The 19,933-nt window shown below is 48.0% G+C and overlaps 1 protein-coding gene across 1 annotated transcript in view; it reads left to right on the top strand.

Annotated features, from left to right (window-relative positions):
- Positions 1–19,933, top strand: part of LOC135551665 (protein spire homolog 1-like) — a 123,184-nt gene that overhangs the window by 43,366 nt on the left and 59,885 nt on the right. The window contains exons 4-8 of the mRNA XM_064982843.1: positions 1,355–1,480; positions 5,921–5,995; positions 9,047–9,211; positions 12,388–12,474; positions 16,537–16,666. Coding sequence (XP_064838915.1) covers positions 1,355–1,480; positions 5,921–5,995; positions 9,047–9,211; positions 12,388–12,474; positions 16,537–16,666 — 583 coding nt within the window. The remainder of the gene's footprint in view (positions 1–1,354; positions 1,481–5,920; positions 5,996–9,046; positions 9,212–12,387; positions 12,475–16,536; positions 16,667–19,933) is intronic.

The following is a 19,933-nucleotide window of genomic DNA, read 5'->3' as shown; positions in this document are numbered from 1 at the left end:
TTTACTTACTAGGGCCGGTTGCTCCCCAGGGAACATCATGGTTGACTTACTAGGGCCGGTTGCTCCCCAGGGAACATCATGGTTTACTTACTAGGGCCTGTTGCTCCCCAGGGAACATCATGGTTTACTTACTAGGGCCGGTTGCTCCCAGGGAACATCATGGTTTACTTACTAGGGCCGGTTGCTCCCCAGGGAACATCATGGTTTACTTACTAGGGCCGGTTGCTCCCCAGGGAACATCATGGTTTACTTACTAGGGCCGGTTGCTCCCCAGGGAACATCATGGTTTACTTACTAGGGCCGGTTGCTCCCCAGGGAACATCATGGTTTACTTACTAGGGCCGGTTGCTCCCAGGGAACATCATGGTTGACTTACTAGGGCCGGTTGCTCCCCAGGGAGCATCATGGTTTACTTACTAGGGCCGGTTGCTCCCCAGGGAACATCATGGTTTACTTACTAGGGCCGGTTGCTCCTCAGGGAACATCATGGTTTACTTACTAGGGCCGGTTGCTCCCCAGGGAACATCATGGTTTACTTACTAGGGCCGGTTGCTCCCCAGGGAACATCATGGTTGACTTACTAGGGCCGGTTGCTCCCCAGGGAACATCATGGTTTACTTACTAGGGCCTGTTGCTCCCCAGGGAACATCATGGTTTACTTACTAGGGCCGGTTGCTCCCCAGGGAACATCATGGTTTACTTACTAGGGCCGGTTGCTCCCCAGGGAACATCATGGTTTACTTACTAGGGCCGGTTGCTCCCCAGGGAGCATCATGGTTTACTTACTAGGGCCGGTTGCTCCCCAGGGAACATCATGGTTTACTTACTAGGGCCGGTTGCTCCCCAGGGAACATCATGGTTTACTTACTAGGGCCGGTTGCTCCTCAGGGAACATCATGGTTTACTTACTAGGGCCGGTTGCTCCCCAGGGAACATCATGGTTGACTTACTAGGGCCGGTTGCTCCCCAGGGAACATCATGGTTGACTTACTAGGGCCGGTTGCTCCCCAGGGAACATCATGGTTTACTTACTAGGGCCGGTTGCTCCCCAGGGAACATCATGGTTTACTTACTAGGGCCGGTTGCTCCCCAGGGAACATCATGGTTTACTTACTAGGGCCGGTTGCTCCTCAGGGAACATCATGGTTTACTTACTAGGGCCGGTTGCTCCCCAGGGAACATCATGGTTTACTTACTAGGGCCGGTTGCTCCCCAGGGAACATCAGCCATCAACAACTTATCTTCATCACACTCTGTTCTGGGCTGTCTTCTCAATCTCCTTCCACTAATGATTTGTGTATACCTTGCATTATTATCAGTGTGTGACTTTGTCTGCCGTCCCTCCTCCCTCCAGCTGTGTACGTCCCACCTGCCCAGCCCCTCTGATGCCCCTAACCACTACCAGGCTGTGTGTCGGGCGCTCTACACCGAGACCAGAGAGCTACGCAGCTTCCTGGAGAAGATCAGGAGTGCTAAAGAGGTGAGAATGCCCCTGACTCAGAGGCAGCTGATCAGTTTGACAAAATGTGTGTTGAAGAGGCCCCGGACTCAGCAGCAGCTTGACAAAATGTGTGTTGGAGAGGCCCCGGACTCAGCAGCAGCTTGACAAAATGTGTGTTGGAGAGGCCCCTGACTCAGCAGCAGCTTGACAAAATGTGTGTTGGAGAGGCCCCTGACTCAGCAGCAGCTTGACAAAATGTGTGTTGGAGAGGCCCCGGACTCAGCAGCAGCTTGACAAAATGTGTGTTGGAGAGGCCCCGGACTCAGCAGCAGCTTGACAAAATGTGTGTTGGAGAGGCCCCTGACTCAGCAGCAGCTTGACAAAATGTGTGTTGGAGAGGCCCCTGACTCAGCAGCAGCTTGACAAAATGTGTGTTGGAGAGGCCCCTGACCCAGCTGCCCAGTCTGATCAACAGCTCTACCAGTAGAAGTGTTCAACTGATCAATTAGCTAGAATGAAGACCTGCTCAGAATATTAACATGTCAACCAGGAATGGCAAAAGGAGACAAAGCTGCTTGTAATCCGTTTATCCTTATTTGACCATAAAGTTCTGTCCAGTTTTCAGACTATTCAGAATGGTTCCTTGACCAAATGATTTGGCCTACTTCATGCTAGTACTTAACTGCTAGAAATCATTTAAATGAATTGAGTCAGTAAAGATTCACACAGGAGAGTTTCAACAGATGAAGAATTCACACGGGAGAGTTATTTTGTAAGACCTGCGTAGTGGACCAGAAGACTGGCTCCTGACAGGTTAATAACTCTGTGATATTCAGGGTTGTAGGGGAGGAATATAGTTGTAAACCCTGAAGTTAATGTTATTTTCTAGGGGATATCACTACACTGGGACTTAGAGTACACCAGAACAATATGACATGTAAGAAAGAGAAACATTTCCCTACATATCCACTGTAAGCATTGGTCATCATCCGTACAAGAAGCTGCCTGCTTTCTAGAGTGCTGTATACACTCACTCCATGCATGTCTATGCATATCAGTCCTTGGCACTCATTTCCATATTCCTTAGGTTGTCATGCCAATTTACTTTGGGCCACATGTGGTGAGTAAGAACACTCCAATATAACGTTTACACACTAAGATCTGTCCTGCTGGCTGGTGGTTAGTTAGCCAGTCTAGGAGCTGGTGGGGCTGTTACCACCAGTAGTATAGAGAGGAGCTAGTGGGGCTGTTACCACCAGTGGTATAGAGAGGAGCTGGTGGAGCTCAGCTGTTACCACCAGTAGTATAGAGAGGAGCTGGTGGAGCTGTTACCACCAGTAGTATAGAGAGGAGCTGGTGGAGCTCAGCTGTTACCACCAGTAGTATAGAGAGGAGCTGGTGGAGCTGTTACCACCAGTAGTTTAGAGAGGAGCTGGTGGAGCTGTTACCACCAGTAGTATAGAGAGGAGCTGGTGGAGCTGTGGCCACCAGTAGTATAGAGAGGAGCTGGTGTAGCTGTGACCACCAGTAGTATAGAGAGGAGCAAGGTGGAGCTGTGACCACCAGTAGTATAGAGAGGAGCTGGCAGACAGACATTTAAAAATGTGGAGCTATATACAAGAAGTACCAGATCAATGTGGAGCTATATACAGGAAGTACCAGTACCAGATCAATGTGGAGCTATATACAGGGAGTATCAGATCAATGTGGATCTATATACAGGGAGTACCAGTACCAGATCAACGTTGAGCTATATATAGGGAGTACCAGATCAATGTGGAGCTATATACAGGGAGTACCAGTACCAGATCAATGTGGAGCTATATACAGGGAGTACCAGTACCAGATCAATGTGGAGCTATATACAGGAAGTACCAGTACCAGATCAATGTGGAGCTATATACAGGAAGTACCAGATCAACGTGGAACTATATACAGGAAGTACCAGATCAATGTGGAGCTATATACAGGGAGTACCAGATCAATGTGGAGCTACATACATGGAGTACCAGATCAATGTGGAGCTATATACAGGAAGTACCAGATAGATGTGGAGCTATATACAGAAACTACCAGATAGATGTGGAGCTATATACAGGAAGTACCAGATAGATGTGGAGCTATATACAGGGAGTACCACTACCATATAATTTGAGGTAGATATGTACATGAAGGCAGAGCGTAGTGACTTGGCATCAGGATAGATAATAAGGTACAGTTGAAGTCAGAAGTTTACATACACCTTAGCAAAATCTGTTTAAACTCAGTTTTTCACAAATCCTGACATTTAATCCTAGTAAAAATCCCCTGTCTTAGGTCAGATAGGATCACCACTTTATTATGAGAATGTGAAATGTCAGAATAATAGTAGAGATTTATTTCAGCTTTTATTTCTTTCATCACATTCCCAGTGGGTCAGAAGTTTACATATACTCAATTAGTATTTGGTAGCATTGCCTTTAAATGGTTTAATTAAAGCCTTCCACAAGCTTCCCACAATAATTTGGGGGAATTTTGGCCCATTTCCGCCTGACAGAGCTGTTGTAACCGAGTCAGGTTTGTAGGCCTCCTTGCCCGCACATACTTTTTCAGTAACTGCCCACACATTTTCTATGGGATTGAGGTCAGGGCTTTGTGATGGCCACTCCAACACCTTGACTTTGTTGTTCTTAAGCCATTTTGCCACAAGTTTGGAAGTATGCTTGGGGACATTGTCCATTTGGAAGACCCATTTGCGACCCAAGCTTTAACTTGCTGACTGGTGTTTTGAGATTTTGCTTCAATATATCCACATAATTCTCCTTCCTCATGTAGCCATCTATTTTGTGAAGTGCACCAGTCCCTCCTGCAGCAAAGCACCCCCACAACATGATGCTGCCACCCCCATGCTTCACAGTTGGGATGGTATTCTTCGGCTTGCAGGCCTCCCCCTTTTCCTCCAAACATAACAATGGTTATTCTGGCCAAACAGTTCTATTTTTGTTTCATCAGAGCAGAGGACATTTCTCCAAAAAGTACGATCTTTGTCCCCATGTGCAGTTGCAAACCGTAGTCTGGCTTTTTTATGGCGGTTTTGGAGCAGTGGCTTCTACCTTGCTGAGCGGCCTTTCAGGTTATGTCGATATAGGACTCGTTTTACTGTGGATATAGATACTTTTGTACCTGTTTCCTCCAGCATCTTCACAAGGTCCATTGCTGTTGTTCTGGAATTGATTTGCATTTTTCACAGCCAAAGTACGTTCATCTCTAGGAGACAGAACGTGTCTCCTTCCTGAGCAGTATGGCGGCTGCCTGGTCCCATGGTGTTTATACTTGCGTTCTATTGTTTGTACAGATGAACGTGGTACCTTCAGGCATTTGGAAATTGCTCCCAAGGATGAACCAGACTTGTGGTCTACCATTTTCTTTTCTGGGGTCTTGACTGATTTCTTTTGAGTTTTCCATGATGTCAAGCGAAGAGGCACTGAGTTTGAAGGCAGGCCTTGAAATACATCCATAGGAACACCTCCAATTGACTCAAATTATGTTATTTAGCCTATCAGAAGCTTCTAAAGTCATGACATAATTTTCTGGAATTTTCCAAGCTGTTTAAAGGCACAGTCAACTTAGTGTATGTAAACTTCTGACCCACTGGAATTGTGATACAATGAATTATATGGGAAATAATCTGTCTGTAAACAATTGTTGGAAAAATGACTTGTGTCATGCACATAGTAGACATCTTAACCGACTTGCCAAAACTATAGTTTGTTAACAAGACATTTGTGGAGTGGTTAAAAAAATAGTTTTAATGACTCCAACCTAAGTGTATGTAAACTTCCGACTTCAACTGTATTTGAGGTAGATATTTACATGAAGGCAGGGTAAAGTGACTGGACATCAGGATAGATAATAATAAGAGTAAAACAGCACAGAGGAGCAGCAGCAAATTATGAGTGTAAAAGTGCACGAGTCTGTATAGGTTTTCTGTGGGAGTGTCAATGTAGTGTTTCTATGATACACTGAGTGAACATAACATTAGGGACACCTGCTCTTTCCATGACATAGACTGACCAGGTGAATCCAGGTGAAAGCTATGATCCATTATGGATATCACCTGTTAAATCCACTTCAATCAGTGTAGATTTTTCATCTGGAGTCTTTAAGCAGTGCAGTTGCCGTACCAAGCGGTGATGTCGCCAGTCAAGATTCTCTAAATGGTGCAGCTGTAGAACTTTGGGAAAATTCGAGCCCATTCCAAATCTCTTCAGCCTTCTGAGTGGGAAGAGGTGCTGCCGTGCCCTCTTCACGACTGTGTTGGTGTGTGTGGACCATGTTAAGTCCTAAGGGATGCGGACACTGAGGTGTGTGTGTGGACCATGTTAAATCCTTAGGGAAGTGGACACTGAGGAACTTGAAGCTCTGTCCTTGGTCTTCTAGTGCATAACAACGCCTCAGAATATCTCCAACAGTGTGCTAAGATCTCTCTTCCTCCTGTAGAACCTGCGGCGGATGGAGGGAGACACTCGAGAGGAACCAGTCAGAGATCTCAACGAGCTACAGAACGCTGACTGGGTAAGAGTAACCGGAACGCAGTCCACATGTCTGTTTTTCAGAGGTAACTGAAGTTAGGTTGAAAGTACTGTATCCCTTTAAAAACATTTTTTTTACCTTTATTTAACTAGGCAAGTCAGTTAGGAACAAATTCTTATTTTCAATGAAGGCCTAGGAACAGTGGGTTAACTGCCTGTTCAGGGGCAGAATGACAGATTTGTACCTTGTCAGCTCGGTGGTTTGAACTTGCAACCTTCCGGTTACTAGTCCAACGCTCTAACCACTAGGCTACCCTACCCTGTTTCCTTAACCCGGAAACATTATTTTTCTGAGGACACCGCGGAGAGCGATCCACAATCCTCTCTCATATCTCTTAAGACAGTACACTACATGTCCAAAACTATGTGGACACCCCTTCAAATTGGTGGATTCGGCTATTACAGCCGCGCCTGTGGCTGACAGGTGTTTAAAATTGAGCACACAGCCATAGACAAGCATTGACAGTAGAATGGCCTTACTGAAGAGCTCAGTGACTTTCAAGGTGGCACAGACATAGGATGCCACCTTTCCAGCATTGTCAGTTTGTTACATTTCTGCCCTGGTTAACTGTAAGTGCTGTTATTGTGAAGTGAATACCTCTAGGACCAACTACGGCTCAGGCGCGAAGTGGTAGGCCACACAAGCTCACGGAATGGGATAGTTTCAGAAATAGAGGGTCCAGATTGTCAAGCCCAGCTGATTTATACGGGTCCAGGTTTTGCAGCTCTTTCAGAACATCTGCTATCTGGATTTGGGTAAAGGAGAACCTGGAGAGGCTTGGGCGAGGAGCTGCGAGGGGGCCGGAGCTGTTGGTCGAGGTAGCCAGGCGGAAGGCATGGCCAGCCATTGAGAAATGCTTGTTGAAGTTTTCAATAGTCATGGATATGTCGGTGGTGACCGTGTTCCCTAGCCTCAGTGCAGTGGGCAGCTGGGAGGAGGTGCTCTTGTTCTCCATGGACTTCACAGTGTCTTATGTCTTAAAGTAATGATGAACTGTCATTTCTCTTTGCTTATTTGAGCTTTTCTTGCCATAATATGGACTTGGTCTTTTACCAAACAGGGTTATCTTCTGTATACCACCCCTACCCTGTCACAACACAACTGATTAACTCAAATGCATTAAGGAGGAAAGGAATTCCATAAATTCACATCTAACAAGGCACAGCTGTTAATTGAAATGCATTCCATGTGACTACCTCATGAAACTGGTTGAGAGAATGACAAGAGTGTGCAAAGCTGTCATCAAGGTGGCTACTTTGAAGAATCTCAAATAATATAAACTATTTTTAGATTTGTTTAACACTTTATTTTTTTACAACATGATTCCATATGAGTTATTTAATAGTTTTGATGTCTTCACTAGTATCTAGTAAAAAATAAAGAAAACCCCTTGTATATAAATAAATAAATTGTATGTTTCCTGATCTTTTTTTGTCTCTCAGATATAGGACAGACGCTTCAAAACAAACTTCCCATTGACTCTCTGTTCCATGTGGTGAACCTGTTATTCAATGCATTTCTATTGGCTAATAGCAGTAATGCCAAATTCAATGTTTCATCCAATAATTGTTTAAATATTTTTCTTTATCGCTTAAGGGGTCCTAGGACAGAGACTTTAACCTTGTTTCTTGTGATTTGTTATTTTCTGCCATTTATGAACGTGTTATTCAATGTTTTGCTGTGGTGTATAGTAGTACAAGCGTATATATGCTTTTTTTATATACCTAAATGGGTCCTAAAATTCCAAATCCAATAGATAAATGATCCTTGGTATAACCATCTGAAAAATATTCACTATGTCAGTTTAGAACCCCCCGTCCCCGCCCTGGCTTAGACTCTAGAGGGTTAATACCCTCTCAATGTTGATGCTATTATCCGGGGTTGGGGTCTGTTTCAAATCACGAAGTACACTGAAAGTTCAATTCCAATTATCTTCAATGAGAAAAATGTGGAATTGTGATTTGGTTTACTTTCTGAATTAACTGGAATTAGAAATGAAATAGCCATGGCAGGTACTAATGGCCTGGTACTCAGGGCTCTATCGTCCCTCCATCAGGTCCTAATGGCCTGGTACTCAGGGCTCTATTGTCCCTCCATCAGGTCCTAATGGCCTGGTACTCAGGGCTCTATTGTCCCTCCATCAGGTCCTAATGGCCTGGTACTCAGGGTTCTATTGTCTCTCTAATCACTCTGACATCACACACTTATCTTCTTTTAAAACGCACCTCACTGTGATAATACATGTGAAGTTCAACAGCAGGTTGAAACAGTGTTGTTGTGGATGTTTCAATGCCTAACTCAACGTAATGTGATGCCAAAACGTTGGTAAATAGCCATTAAATTGCTGGGAGATCATTAGAGGTCGACTAGAGATTACGCATAAGTGTGCGACTTTCTTTATTTTGATAACTCAACGAAAAGAACAGCACTTTCTAAGGTGAATAATTCTCTCTCCTTATTCTTTTCTCTAGCATGCAGACGGGTTGTCAACAGTTTAGTGAAATATGTTTCATTGCCAAAATATGTTACTATCGATGTTCCCGAACAGATTTCACTTTCTTTCCCAAATGAAGCACTGGGTAGCTGCAGGAAGAGGGTTGGAGAGCCCATGGTATACAGAGTACTGGGTATCTGCAGGAAGAGGGTTGGAGAGCCCATGGTATACAGAGTACTGGGTATCTGCAGGAAGAGGGTTGGAGAGCCCATGGCATACAGAGTACTGGGTATCTGCAGGAAGAGGGTTGGAGAGCCCATGGTATACAGAGTACTGGGTATCTGCAGGAAGAGGGTTGGAGAGCCCATGGCATACAGATCATTGGTTAGAATATCACCTGTCGTGCAGCAAGAGCTCCTCAAACAGCGGTTGATGTGTGGAGTTAAATAAGTGTTATTTCTTTCTCAGATGCTCATATTAAGCTCCTCCATAAAACCCAAGTAGCCGACAATACTGGACCGTTTTGCATGACAATAACTGGCTAACAAAATGTCATGACCGCCACAGCCCTAACCCTGCTTTCATCTGGTGTCCCTCAGGCTAAGTTCTGGATGCAGGTGATGGGTGACCTGCGTAACGGGGTCAAGCTGAAGAAGGTCCAGGAGAGACAGTACAGCCCTCTACCTGTAGAGTTCCAGCTCACACCTTATGAGATGCTGATGGATGACATCCGCTTCAAACGATACAAACTACGGAACGTCATGGTGAGGGACTTAAACATGAAGAATATCACCTTAGAGGAAGGGGTAGATGTTCATGTTTTAGGTCAGGGATGGGCAACTCCAGTTCTCTGGGGCCTGATTGGTGGCACACTAACATGCCTGACTTCAATAATCAACTAATCAATGCAATAAGTTGAATCAGCTGTGTTTGTAAGGGATGGGGATGGGGGGGAGTGGTGGTTGGCCATCTTTGTTTTAAGTAGTGGTGAGGGAGGGCTAGGCCCAGTAAGGATGGGGGAAAGCGGTGGTTGGCCATCTTTGTTTTAAGTTGTGGTGAGGGAGGGCTAGACCCAGTGAGGATGGGGGGAAAGCGGTGGTTGGCCATCTTTGTTTTAAGTTGTGGTGAGGATGGGGGGAAAGCGGTGGTTAGCCGTCCTTGTTTTAAGGCGTGGTGAGGTAGGGCCCAGTGAGGATGGGGGCGGTGGTTGGCCATCTTTGTTTTAAGTCGTGGTGAGGGAGGGCTAGGCCCAGTGAGGATGGGGGCAAGCAGTGGTTAGCCGTCCTTGTTTTAAGTCGTGGTGAGGGAGGGCCCAGTGAGGATGGGGGGTTGGCCATCTTTGTTTTAAGTCTTGAAACACTGCTCGCTTAACCCAGAAGCCAGCCGCACCAATGTGTCGGAGGAAACACCGTACAGCTGGCGACCGAAGTGGAAATGTTGTTCAATCTGGGTGTGCAAAGTACTTAGACTGACCCAGAAAGACTCACTGCTGTAATCGCTGCCAAAGGTGCCATAGATTTTCATCAGAACTAAGTAAAAACTGTAACTCGGCCACTTGGTAACATTCAATGTTGTCTTGATAAGCGACTCCAGTGTAGAGTTGGCCTTGTGGTTTATGTTATTGTCCTGATGAACAGGGAATTTATCTCCCAGTGATTGTTGGAAAGTAGATTGAACCAGGTTTTCCTCTAGGATGTTGCCTGTGCTTGGCTTTATTCCGTTTCTTTTTATAAAAAAAAACTCTAGTCCTTGCCGATGACAAGCATACCCATAACATGATGCAGCCACCACCATGCTTGAAAGTGGATAGTGGTACTCAGTGATGTGATTGAATGTAAAAACGATTCACAACAAAACACACATCTAAAAGTAAAAGAATGGAATTAAGAAATAAGTATTAGATTGAGTAATGTCAGAGTTGCGTTGACTAAAATACAGTAGAATAGAATACAGTATATACATATGAGATGAGTAAAGCAGTGTGTAAACATTATTTAAATCTTATCAAGGTGGCCAGTGATTCCAAGTCTATGTTTATGGGGCAGCAACCTCTAAGGTGCAGGGTTGCATAACCGGGTAGAAGCTGGCTAGTGAAGGTTATTTTCCTGGCACCACACTGCCAGGGCCCTCAACACCTCCCTGTAGGCTGTCTCGTCATTATTGGTCATCAGGCCTACTGCTGTTGTCATCTGCAAACACCGCACCCTTGTGGGGCCCCAGTGTTGAGGTTCAGCCGAAGTGGAGATGTTGTTTCCTACCTTCCCCACCTGGGGGCGGCCTGTCAGGAAGTCCAGGACCCAGTTGCACAGGGTGGTGTTCAGACCCAGGGCCCTGAGCTTAATGATGAGCTTGGAGGGTACTATGGTGTTAAATGTTGAGCTATAGTCAATGAACAGCATTCTTGCATAGGTATTCCTGTTGTCCAGATGGGATAGGGCAGTGCGGTGGTGATTACATCGTCTGTGGCCCTATTGGGGCGGTAAGCAAATTGGAGTAGGTCTAGGGTATCAGGTAGGGTGGAGGTGATATGATCCTTGACTAGTCTCTCAAAGAACTTCATGATGACAGAAGTGAGTGCTACGGGGCAATAGTCATTTAGTTCAGATACCTTTGCTTTGTTGGGTACAGGAACAATGGTGGCCATCTTCAAGCAAGTGGGGAAAGCAGACTGGGATGGGAAAGATTGAATATTTCCGTAAACACAACAGCCAGCTGGTCTGCACATGCTCTGTGCCGGCAGCCTTGCGAGGGATAGCACGCTTAAATATCTTACTCATATCGGCCACGGGGAAGGAGAGCCCACGGTCCTTGGTAGCGGGCCTCGTCAGAGGCACTGCGTTATCCTCAAAGCGGGTGAAGAAGGTGTTTAGCTTGTCTGGAAACAAGGCTTCGGTGTCCGTAATGTTTCTGGTTTTCCTTTTGCAGTCTGTGATTGTCTGTAGACCCTTGCCACTTGTCGCGTGTCTGAGCCGTTGAATTGCAGCTCCACTTTGTCTCAGTACTGATGTTTTCCCTGTTTGATTGCCTTACGGATGGAATAACTACACTGTTTGTATTCGGCCATATTCCCAGTCACCTTGCCTTGTTATCAGTGAACAACAGTGAAGAGGCAACTCCGGGATATTCTTTGCAACTCTGCCTAGAATGCCAGCATCCGGGAGTCGCCTCTTCACTGTTGACGTTGAGACTGGTGTTTTGCGGGTACTATTTAATGAAGCTGCCAGTTGAGGACTTGTGAGGCGTCTGTTTCTCAAACTAGACACTCTAATGTACTTGTCCTCTTGTTCAGTTGTGCACCGGGGCCTCCCACTCCTCTTTCTATTCTGGTTAGAGACCGTTTGCACTGTTCTGTGAAGGGAGTAGTACACAGCGTTGTAGGAGATGTTCAGTTTCTTGCCAATTTATCGCATGGAATAGCCTTCATTTCTCAGAACAAGAACAGACTGATGAGTTTCAGAAGAAAGTCTTTGTTTCTGGCCATTTTGCGGCTGTAATCGAACCTGCAAATGCTGTTGCTCCAGATACTCACCTAATCTGAAGGACAGTTTTATTGCTTCTTTAATCAGGACAACAGTTTTTAGCTGTGCAAACACAATTGCAAAAGGTTTTTCTAATGATCAATTAGCCTTTTAAAATGATAAGCTTGGATTAATTAGCTAACACAATGTGCCATTGGAACACAGGAGTGATGGTTGCTGATAATGGCCCTCTGTGCGCCTATGTAGATATTCCATTAAAAATCAGCCATTTCCAGCTACAATGGTAATTTACAACATTAACAATGTCTACACTGTATTTCTGATCAATTTGATGTTATTTTACTGGACAAAAAAGGTGCTTTTCTTTCCAAAACATGGACATTTCAAAGTGACCCCAAACTTTTGAACGGTAGTGTGTGTGTACTCACTACCTTTCCTGTTCCTATGTGTTGTTACTCCAGCTGAATGGAGACATCCCTCCCAGGTTAAAGAAGAGCGCTCATGAGGTCATCCTGGACTTCATCCGCTCCAGACCACCTCTCAACCCTGTGAGTACTGACCCAGTCTCTGACCACCTCTCAACCCTGTGAGTACTGACCTAGTCTCTGACTACCTCTCAACCCTGTGAGTACTGACCTAGTCTCTGACCACATCTCAACCCTGTAAGTACTGACCTAGTCTCTGACCACCTCTCAACCCTGTGAGTACAGACCTAGTCTCTGACTACCTCTCAACCCTGTGAGTACTGACCTAGTCTCTGACCACATCTCAACCCTGTAAGTACTGACCTAGTCTCTGACCACCTCTCAACCCTGTGAGTTCTGACCTAGTCTCTGACCACCTCTCAACCCTGGGAGTACTGACCTAGTCTCTGACCACCTCTCAACCCTGGGAGTACTGACCTAGTCTCTGACCACCTCTCAACCCTGTGAGTACTGACCTGGTCTCTGACCACCCGTCAACCCTGGGAGTACTGACCTGGTCTCTGACCACCTCTCAACCCTGTGAGTACTGACCTAGTCTCTGACCACCCGTCAACTCTGGGAGTACTGACCTAGTCTCTGACCACCCGTCAACCCTGGGAGTACTGACCTAGTCTCTGACCACCCGTCAACCCTGGGAGTACTGACCTAGTCTCTGACCACCCGTCAACCCTGGGAGTACTGACCTAGTCTCTGACCACCCGTCAACCCTGGGAGTACTGACCTAGTCTCTGACCACCTCTCAACCCTGTGAGTACTGACCTAGTCTCTGACCACCTCTCAACCCTGGGAGTACTGACCTAGTCTCTGACCACCCGTCAACCCTGTGAGTACTGACCTAGTCTCTGACCACCTCTCAACCCTGGGAGTACTGACCTAGTCTCTAACCACCCGTCAACCCTGGGAGTACTGACCTAGTCTCTGACCACCCGTCAACCCTGGGAGTACTGACCTAGTCTCTGACCACCTCTCAACCCTGTGAGTACTGACCTAGTCTCTGACCACATCTCAACCCTGTGAGTACTGACCTAGTCTCTGACCACCTCTCAACCCTGTGAGTACTGACCTAGTCTCTGACCACCCGTCAACTCTGGGAGTACTGACCTAGTCTCTGACCACCCGTCAACCCTGGGAGTACTGACCTAGTCTCTGACCACCCGTCAACCCTGGGAGTACTGACCTAGTCTCTGACCACCCGTCAACCCTGGGAGTACTGACCTTGTCTCTGACCACCCGTCAACCCTGGGAGTACTGACCTAGTCTCTGACCACCTCTCAACCCTGTGAGTACTGACCTAGTCTCTGACCACCTCTCAACCCTGGGAGTACTGACCTAGTCTCTGACCACCCGTCAACCCTGTGAGTACTGACCTAGTCTCTGACCACCTCTCAACCCTGGGAGTACTGACCTAGTCTCTAACCACCCGTCAACCCTGGGAGTACTGACCTAGTCTCTGACCACCCGTCAACCCTGGGAGTACTGACCTAGTCTCTGACCACCTCTCAACCCTGTGAGTACTGACCTAGTCTCTGACCACATCTCAACCCTGTGAGTACTGACCTAGTCTCTGACCACCTCTCAACCCTGTGAGTACTGACCTAGTCTCTGACCACCCGTCAACCCTGGGAGTACTGACCTAGTCTCTGACCACCCGTCAACCCTGGGAGTACTGACCTAGTCTCTGACCACATCTCAACCCTGTAAGTACTGACCTAGTCTCTGACCACCTCTCAACCCTGTGAGTTCTGACCTAGTCTCTGACCACCTCTCAACCCTGTGAGTACTGACCTAGTCTCTGACCACCCGTCAACCCTGGGAGTACTGACCTAGTCTCTGACCACCTCTCAACCCTGTGAGTACTGACCTAGTCTCTGACCACCCGTCAACCCTGGGAGTACTGACCTAGTCTCTGACCACCCGTCAACCCTGGGAGTACTGACCTAGTCTCTGACCACCCGTCAACCCTGGGAGTACTGACCTAGTCTCTGACCACCCGTCAACCCTGGGAGTACTGACCTAGTCTCTGACCACCTCTCAACCCTGGGAGTACTGACCTAGTCTCTGACCACCCGTCAACCCTGGGAGTACTGACCTAGTCTCTGACCACCTCTCAACCCTGGGAGTACTGACCTAGTCTCTGACCACCCGTCAACCCTGTGAGTACTGACCTAGTCTCTGACCACCCGTCAACCCTGTGAGTTCTGACCTAGTCTCTGACCACCTCTCAACCCTGTGAGTTCTGACCTAGTCTCTGACCACATCTCAACCCTGTGAGTACTGACCTAGTCTCTGACCACCTCTCAACCCTGGGAGTACTGACCTAGTCTCTGACCACCCGTCAACCCTGGGAGTACTGACCTAGTCTCTGACCACCTCTCAACCCTGTGAGTACTGACCTAGTCTCTGACCACCCGTCAACCCTGTGAGTACTGACCTAGTCTCTGACCACCTTTCAACCCTGTGAGTACTGACCTAGTCTCTGACCACCTCTCAACCCTGTGAGTACTGACCTAGTCTCTGACCACCCGTCAACCCTGGGAGTACTGACCTAGTCTCTGACCACCCGTCAACCCTGGGAGTACTGACCTAGTCTCTGACCACCTCTCAACCCTGGGAGTACTGACCTAGTCTCTGACCACCCGTCAACCCTGGGAGTACTGACCTAGTCTCTGACCACCTCTCAACCCTGTGAGTACTGACCTAGTCTCTGACCACCTCTCAACCCTGTGAGTACTGACCTTGTCTCTGACCACCCGTCAACCCTGTGAGTACTGACCTAGTCTCTGACCACCCGTCAACCCTGGGAGTACTGACCTAGTCTCTGACCACCCGTCAACCCTGGGAGTACTGACCTAGTCTCTGACCACCTCTCAACCCTGTGAGTACTGACCTTGTCTCTGACCACCCGTCAACCCTGTGAGTACTGACCTAGTCTCTGACCACCCGTCAACCCTGGGAGTACTGACCTAGTCTCTGACCACCCGTCAACCCTGGGAGTACTGACCTAGGCTCTGACCACCTCTCAACCCTGTGAGTACCGACCTAGTCTCTGACCACCCGTCAACCCTGTGAGTACTGACCTAGTCTCTGACCACCTCTCAACCCTGTGAGTACTGACCTAGTCTCTGACCACCTCTCAACCCTGTGAGTACTGACCTAGTCTCTGACCACCGTCAACCCTCAACCCTGGGAGTACTGACCTAGTCTCTGACCACCTCTCAACCCTGTGAGTACTGACCTAGTCTCTGACCACATCTCAACCCTGTGAGTACTGACCTAGTCTCTGACCACCTCTCAACCCTGTGAGTACTGACCTAGTCTCTGACCACATCTCAACCCTGGGAGTACTGACCTAGTCTCTGACCACCTCTCAACCCTGTGAGTACTGACCTAGTCTCTGACCACATCTCAACCCTGGGAGTACTGACCTAGTCTCTGACCACCTCTCATCCCTGGGAGTACTGACCTAGTCTCTGACCACCTCTCAACCCTGGGAGTACTGACCTAGTCTCTGACCACCCGTCAACCCTGGGAGTACTAACCTAGTCTCTGACCACCCGTCAACCCTGTGAGTACTGACCTAGTCTCTGACCACCTCTCAACCCTGGGAGTACTGACCTAGTCTCTGACCACCCGTCAACCCTGTGAGTACTGACCTAGTCTCTGACCACATCTCAACCCTGGGAGTACTGACCTAGTCTCTGACCACCTCTCAACCCTGGGAGTACTGACCTAGTCTCTGACCACATCTCAACCCTGTGAGTACTGACCTAGTCTCTGACCACATCTCAACCCTGGGAGTACTGACCTAGTCTCTGACCACCCGTCAACCCTGGGAGTACTGACCTGGTCTCTGACCACCTCTCAACCCTGTGAGTACTGCTGTGCTACGACAGACTTGATGGTGATAATGAGGAGGATGAATTGAGATGGTGGCATGTGTCTGTCAGCTCCCTATTGCTAGTGCTGAGCAATACACACTAAACCATAATTAGTGCCCTTACTGTGACACCTTCTTGCCCCTAAGGGGATGAATCCAGTTGTATTGGATTGAATGGGAGCTGCTTCAGTACGTGTTTCACTGGTGTTGATGATCTCTCCTGATAATTCATTATCCCTGTGTGTCAGGTTGCTGCCAGGAAGCTGAAGCCCCACCCTGCGCGGCCGCGAAGTCTCCATGAGCGCCTCCTCGAGGGCATCAAACAGGAGAGGAAGCTACGGCCTGTATCACCTGACATGACCCGGCGCAATCACCTGGGTGAGCAGGACACACACAGACAGACACACAGACAGACACACAGACAGACACACAGACACACAGACAGACACACAGACAGACAGACAGACACTCCCAGACCACTCGGTCCGTCCGCCCGCCTGCCCAGACCACTCGGTCCGTCCGCCCGCCCAGACCACTCGGTCCGCCCTCCCAGACCACTCGGCCAGCCCGCCCAGACCACTCGGCCCGCCCAGACCACTCGGCCCGCCCGCCTGCCCAGTCCGCTCGGCCCGCCCTCCCAGACCACTCGGTCCGCCCCCCCGCCCAGACCACTCGGTCCGCCCGCCCTCCCAGACCACTCGGTCCGCCCGCCCTCCCAGACCACTCGGTCCGCCCTCCCGCCCAGACCACTCGGCCAGCCCTCTCCGACCACTCGGCTCACCCGCCCGCCCAGACCACTCGGTCCGCCCGCCCTCCCAGACCACTCGGTCCGCCCGCCCTCCCAGACCACTCGGTCCGCCCCGCCCTCCCAGACCACTCGGTCCGCCCGCCCTCCCAGACCACTCGGTCCGCCCTCCCGCCCAGACCACTCGGCCAGCCCTCTCCGACCACTCGGCTCTCCCGCCCGCCCAGACCACTCGGTCCGCCCGCCCTCCCAGACCACTCGGTCCGCCCGCCCTCCCATACCACTCGGTCCGCCCGCCCTCCCAGACCACTCGGTCCGCCCTCCCGCCCAGACCACTCGGCCAGCCCTCTCCGACCACTCGGTCCGCCCTCCCGCCCAGACCACTCGGTCCGCCCTCCCGCCCAGACCACTCGGCCAGCCCGCCCAGACCACTCGGTCCGCCCGCCCAGACCACTCGGTCCGCCCGCCCAGACCACTCGGCCCGCCCTCCCAGACCACTCCCCCCCCCTCCCCCAATAAAAAAGTAAGAGATAAGAATAACAAATGATTAAAGTGCAGCAGTAAATAACAATAGCGGGGCTTTATTGAGAGGGTACCGGTGTCGAGGTAATTGATGTAAAAAGTAGGTGGAGTTATTAAAGTGACTATGCATAGATAATGAACAGAATAGCAGCAGTGTAAATGAGGGGGGGAAGCAATGCAGATAGTCTGGGTAGCCATTTGATTAGATCTTCAGGAGTCTTATGGCTCGGGGGTAGAAGCTGTTTAGAAGCCGTACCAGGCAGTGATGCAACCCATCAGGATGCTCTCGATGGTGCAGCTGTAAAACCTTTTGAGGATCTGAGGACCCACGCCAAATCTTTTCAGTCTCCCGAGGGGGAATAGGTTTTGTTGTACCCTCTTCACGACTGTCTTAGTGTGTTTGGACCATAATAGTTTGTTGGTGATGTGGACACCAAGGAACTTGAAGCTCTTAACCTGCTCCACTGAAGCCCTGTCGATGAGAACGGGGGGTGTGCACTATCCTCCTCCTTTTCCTGTAGTACACAATCATTTCCTTTTTGTCTTGATCACATTGATGGACAGGTTGTTGTCATGGCACCACACTGTCAGATCTCTGACCTCCCTATAGGCAGTCTCATCATTGTTGGTGATCAGGTCTACCACTGTTGTGTCGTCAACAAACTTAATGATGGTGTTGGAGTCGTGCCTGGTTGCTGCTGCCGTCATAAGAGACGGTAGCAACAAAATTATGTACAAAAAAAAGTTACGAACAACGTGAAAAAACTATAAAAATAGCACGGTTGGTTAAGAGCCGCTAAGATGGCAGCCCTCCCCTCTGGCGCCATCATTCACCACCTCTCCCTTTGCTATGGTTTCTGTCTGAATCCCTCCAATCACTTTTACTGATTCTGGATGATGGTTGTGTCAAGTTGAATCATTATTCTTCACCACCCCCCCCCCACCTTCTCACTGCATTTCGGGTGCTGATTGAGCTCACTGGCTGACCTGACTGTAACACAGACTGATAATTAGGGAGGAATACAATGTTGAAGATGATCATGCCAGGACCATATTGAAGTTCCCTACTATAGGAGCAGTCTAAAGTCTAATATCTTTACTATGGATTAAATGATATGACATGTTATTTTATTAAATCAATTCTCTGTAATTAATATTACTTGATTTAAACTAATCATGTAAGTGTCATTAACTAGAAAGTCGGGTCACCACGGAAGAATGTTTATAGAGCTGTTGTCTTCCGAATAAACTCTTAAAGACCTGGTAATCTTTTACATCAATAGCAGTCAATATTTAATCGTCCCTTAGTCTTATCTGAATGTCGTAAAATTATTGGTTATCATCACAAACCCTAGCTAACAAATTGAATCAGCGATACAAAATTAGATGTATTTATTTACTAAATACCTAAATATCTAAATAATCACACAGAATTACACATACAAAGAATTGATTACTAATTATGTCTTGAAAGAATGATGGCTGTTTACACAAAGAAAGGGGGTTGGGTTTGAATGAAAGAGCGGGAAGAGTGAGGGACAAAGGGATTGGGTCTCTATCAAACCTTGAGAAGCCATGCTACCGTAAATACAGAATCTTATGCAAAGGAAAATGCAAGATGTACAGTGGGTCAAAAAAGTATTTAGTCAGCCACCAATTGTGCAAGTTCTCCCACTTAAAAAGATGAGAGAATGTAATTTCCATCATAGGTACACTTCAACTATGACAGACAAAATTAGAAAAAGAATTCCAGAAAATCAAATTGTAGGATTTTTAATAAATTTATTTGCAAATTATGGTGGAAAATAAGTATTTGGTCAATAACAAAAGTTTGGGGCTGTTGCTTGGCAACACGGACTTTCAACTCCCTCCAAAGATTTTCTATGGGGTTGAGATCTGGAGACTGGCTTGGCCACTCCAGGACCTTGAAATGCTTCTTACGAAGCCACTCCTTCGTTGCCCGGGCGGTGTGTTTGGGATCATTGTCATGCTGAAAGACCCAGGCACGTTTCATCTTCAATGCCCTTGCTGATGGAAGGAGGTTCACACAAAATCTCACGATACATGGCCCCATTGATTCTTTCCTTTACACGGATCAGTCGTCCTGGTCCCTTTGCAGAAAACAGCCCCAAAGCATGATGTTTCCACCCCCGTGCTTCACAGTAGGTATGGTGTTCTTTGGATGCAACTCAGCATTCTTTGTCCTCCAAACACGACGAGTTGAGTTTTTACCAAGTTATATTTTGGTTTCATTTTACCATATGACATTCTCCCAATCTTCTTCTGGATCATCCAAATGCTCTCTAGCAAACTTCAGACGGGCCTGGACATGTACTGGCTTAAGCAGGGGGACATGTCTGGCACTGCAGGATTTGAGT

Source organism: Oncorhynchus masou, chromosome 13 (genome assembly GCF_036934945.1).
Source record: "Oncorhynchus masou masou isolate Uvic2021 chromosome 13, UVic_Omas_1.1, whole genome shotgun sequence".
Classification (NCBI taxonomy): Eukaryota; Metazoa; Chordata; class Actinopteri; order Salmoniformes; family Salmonidae; genus Oncorhynchus; species Oncorhynchus masou.
This window is presented reverse-complemented; position numbering and strand designations above follow the sequence as displayed.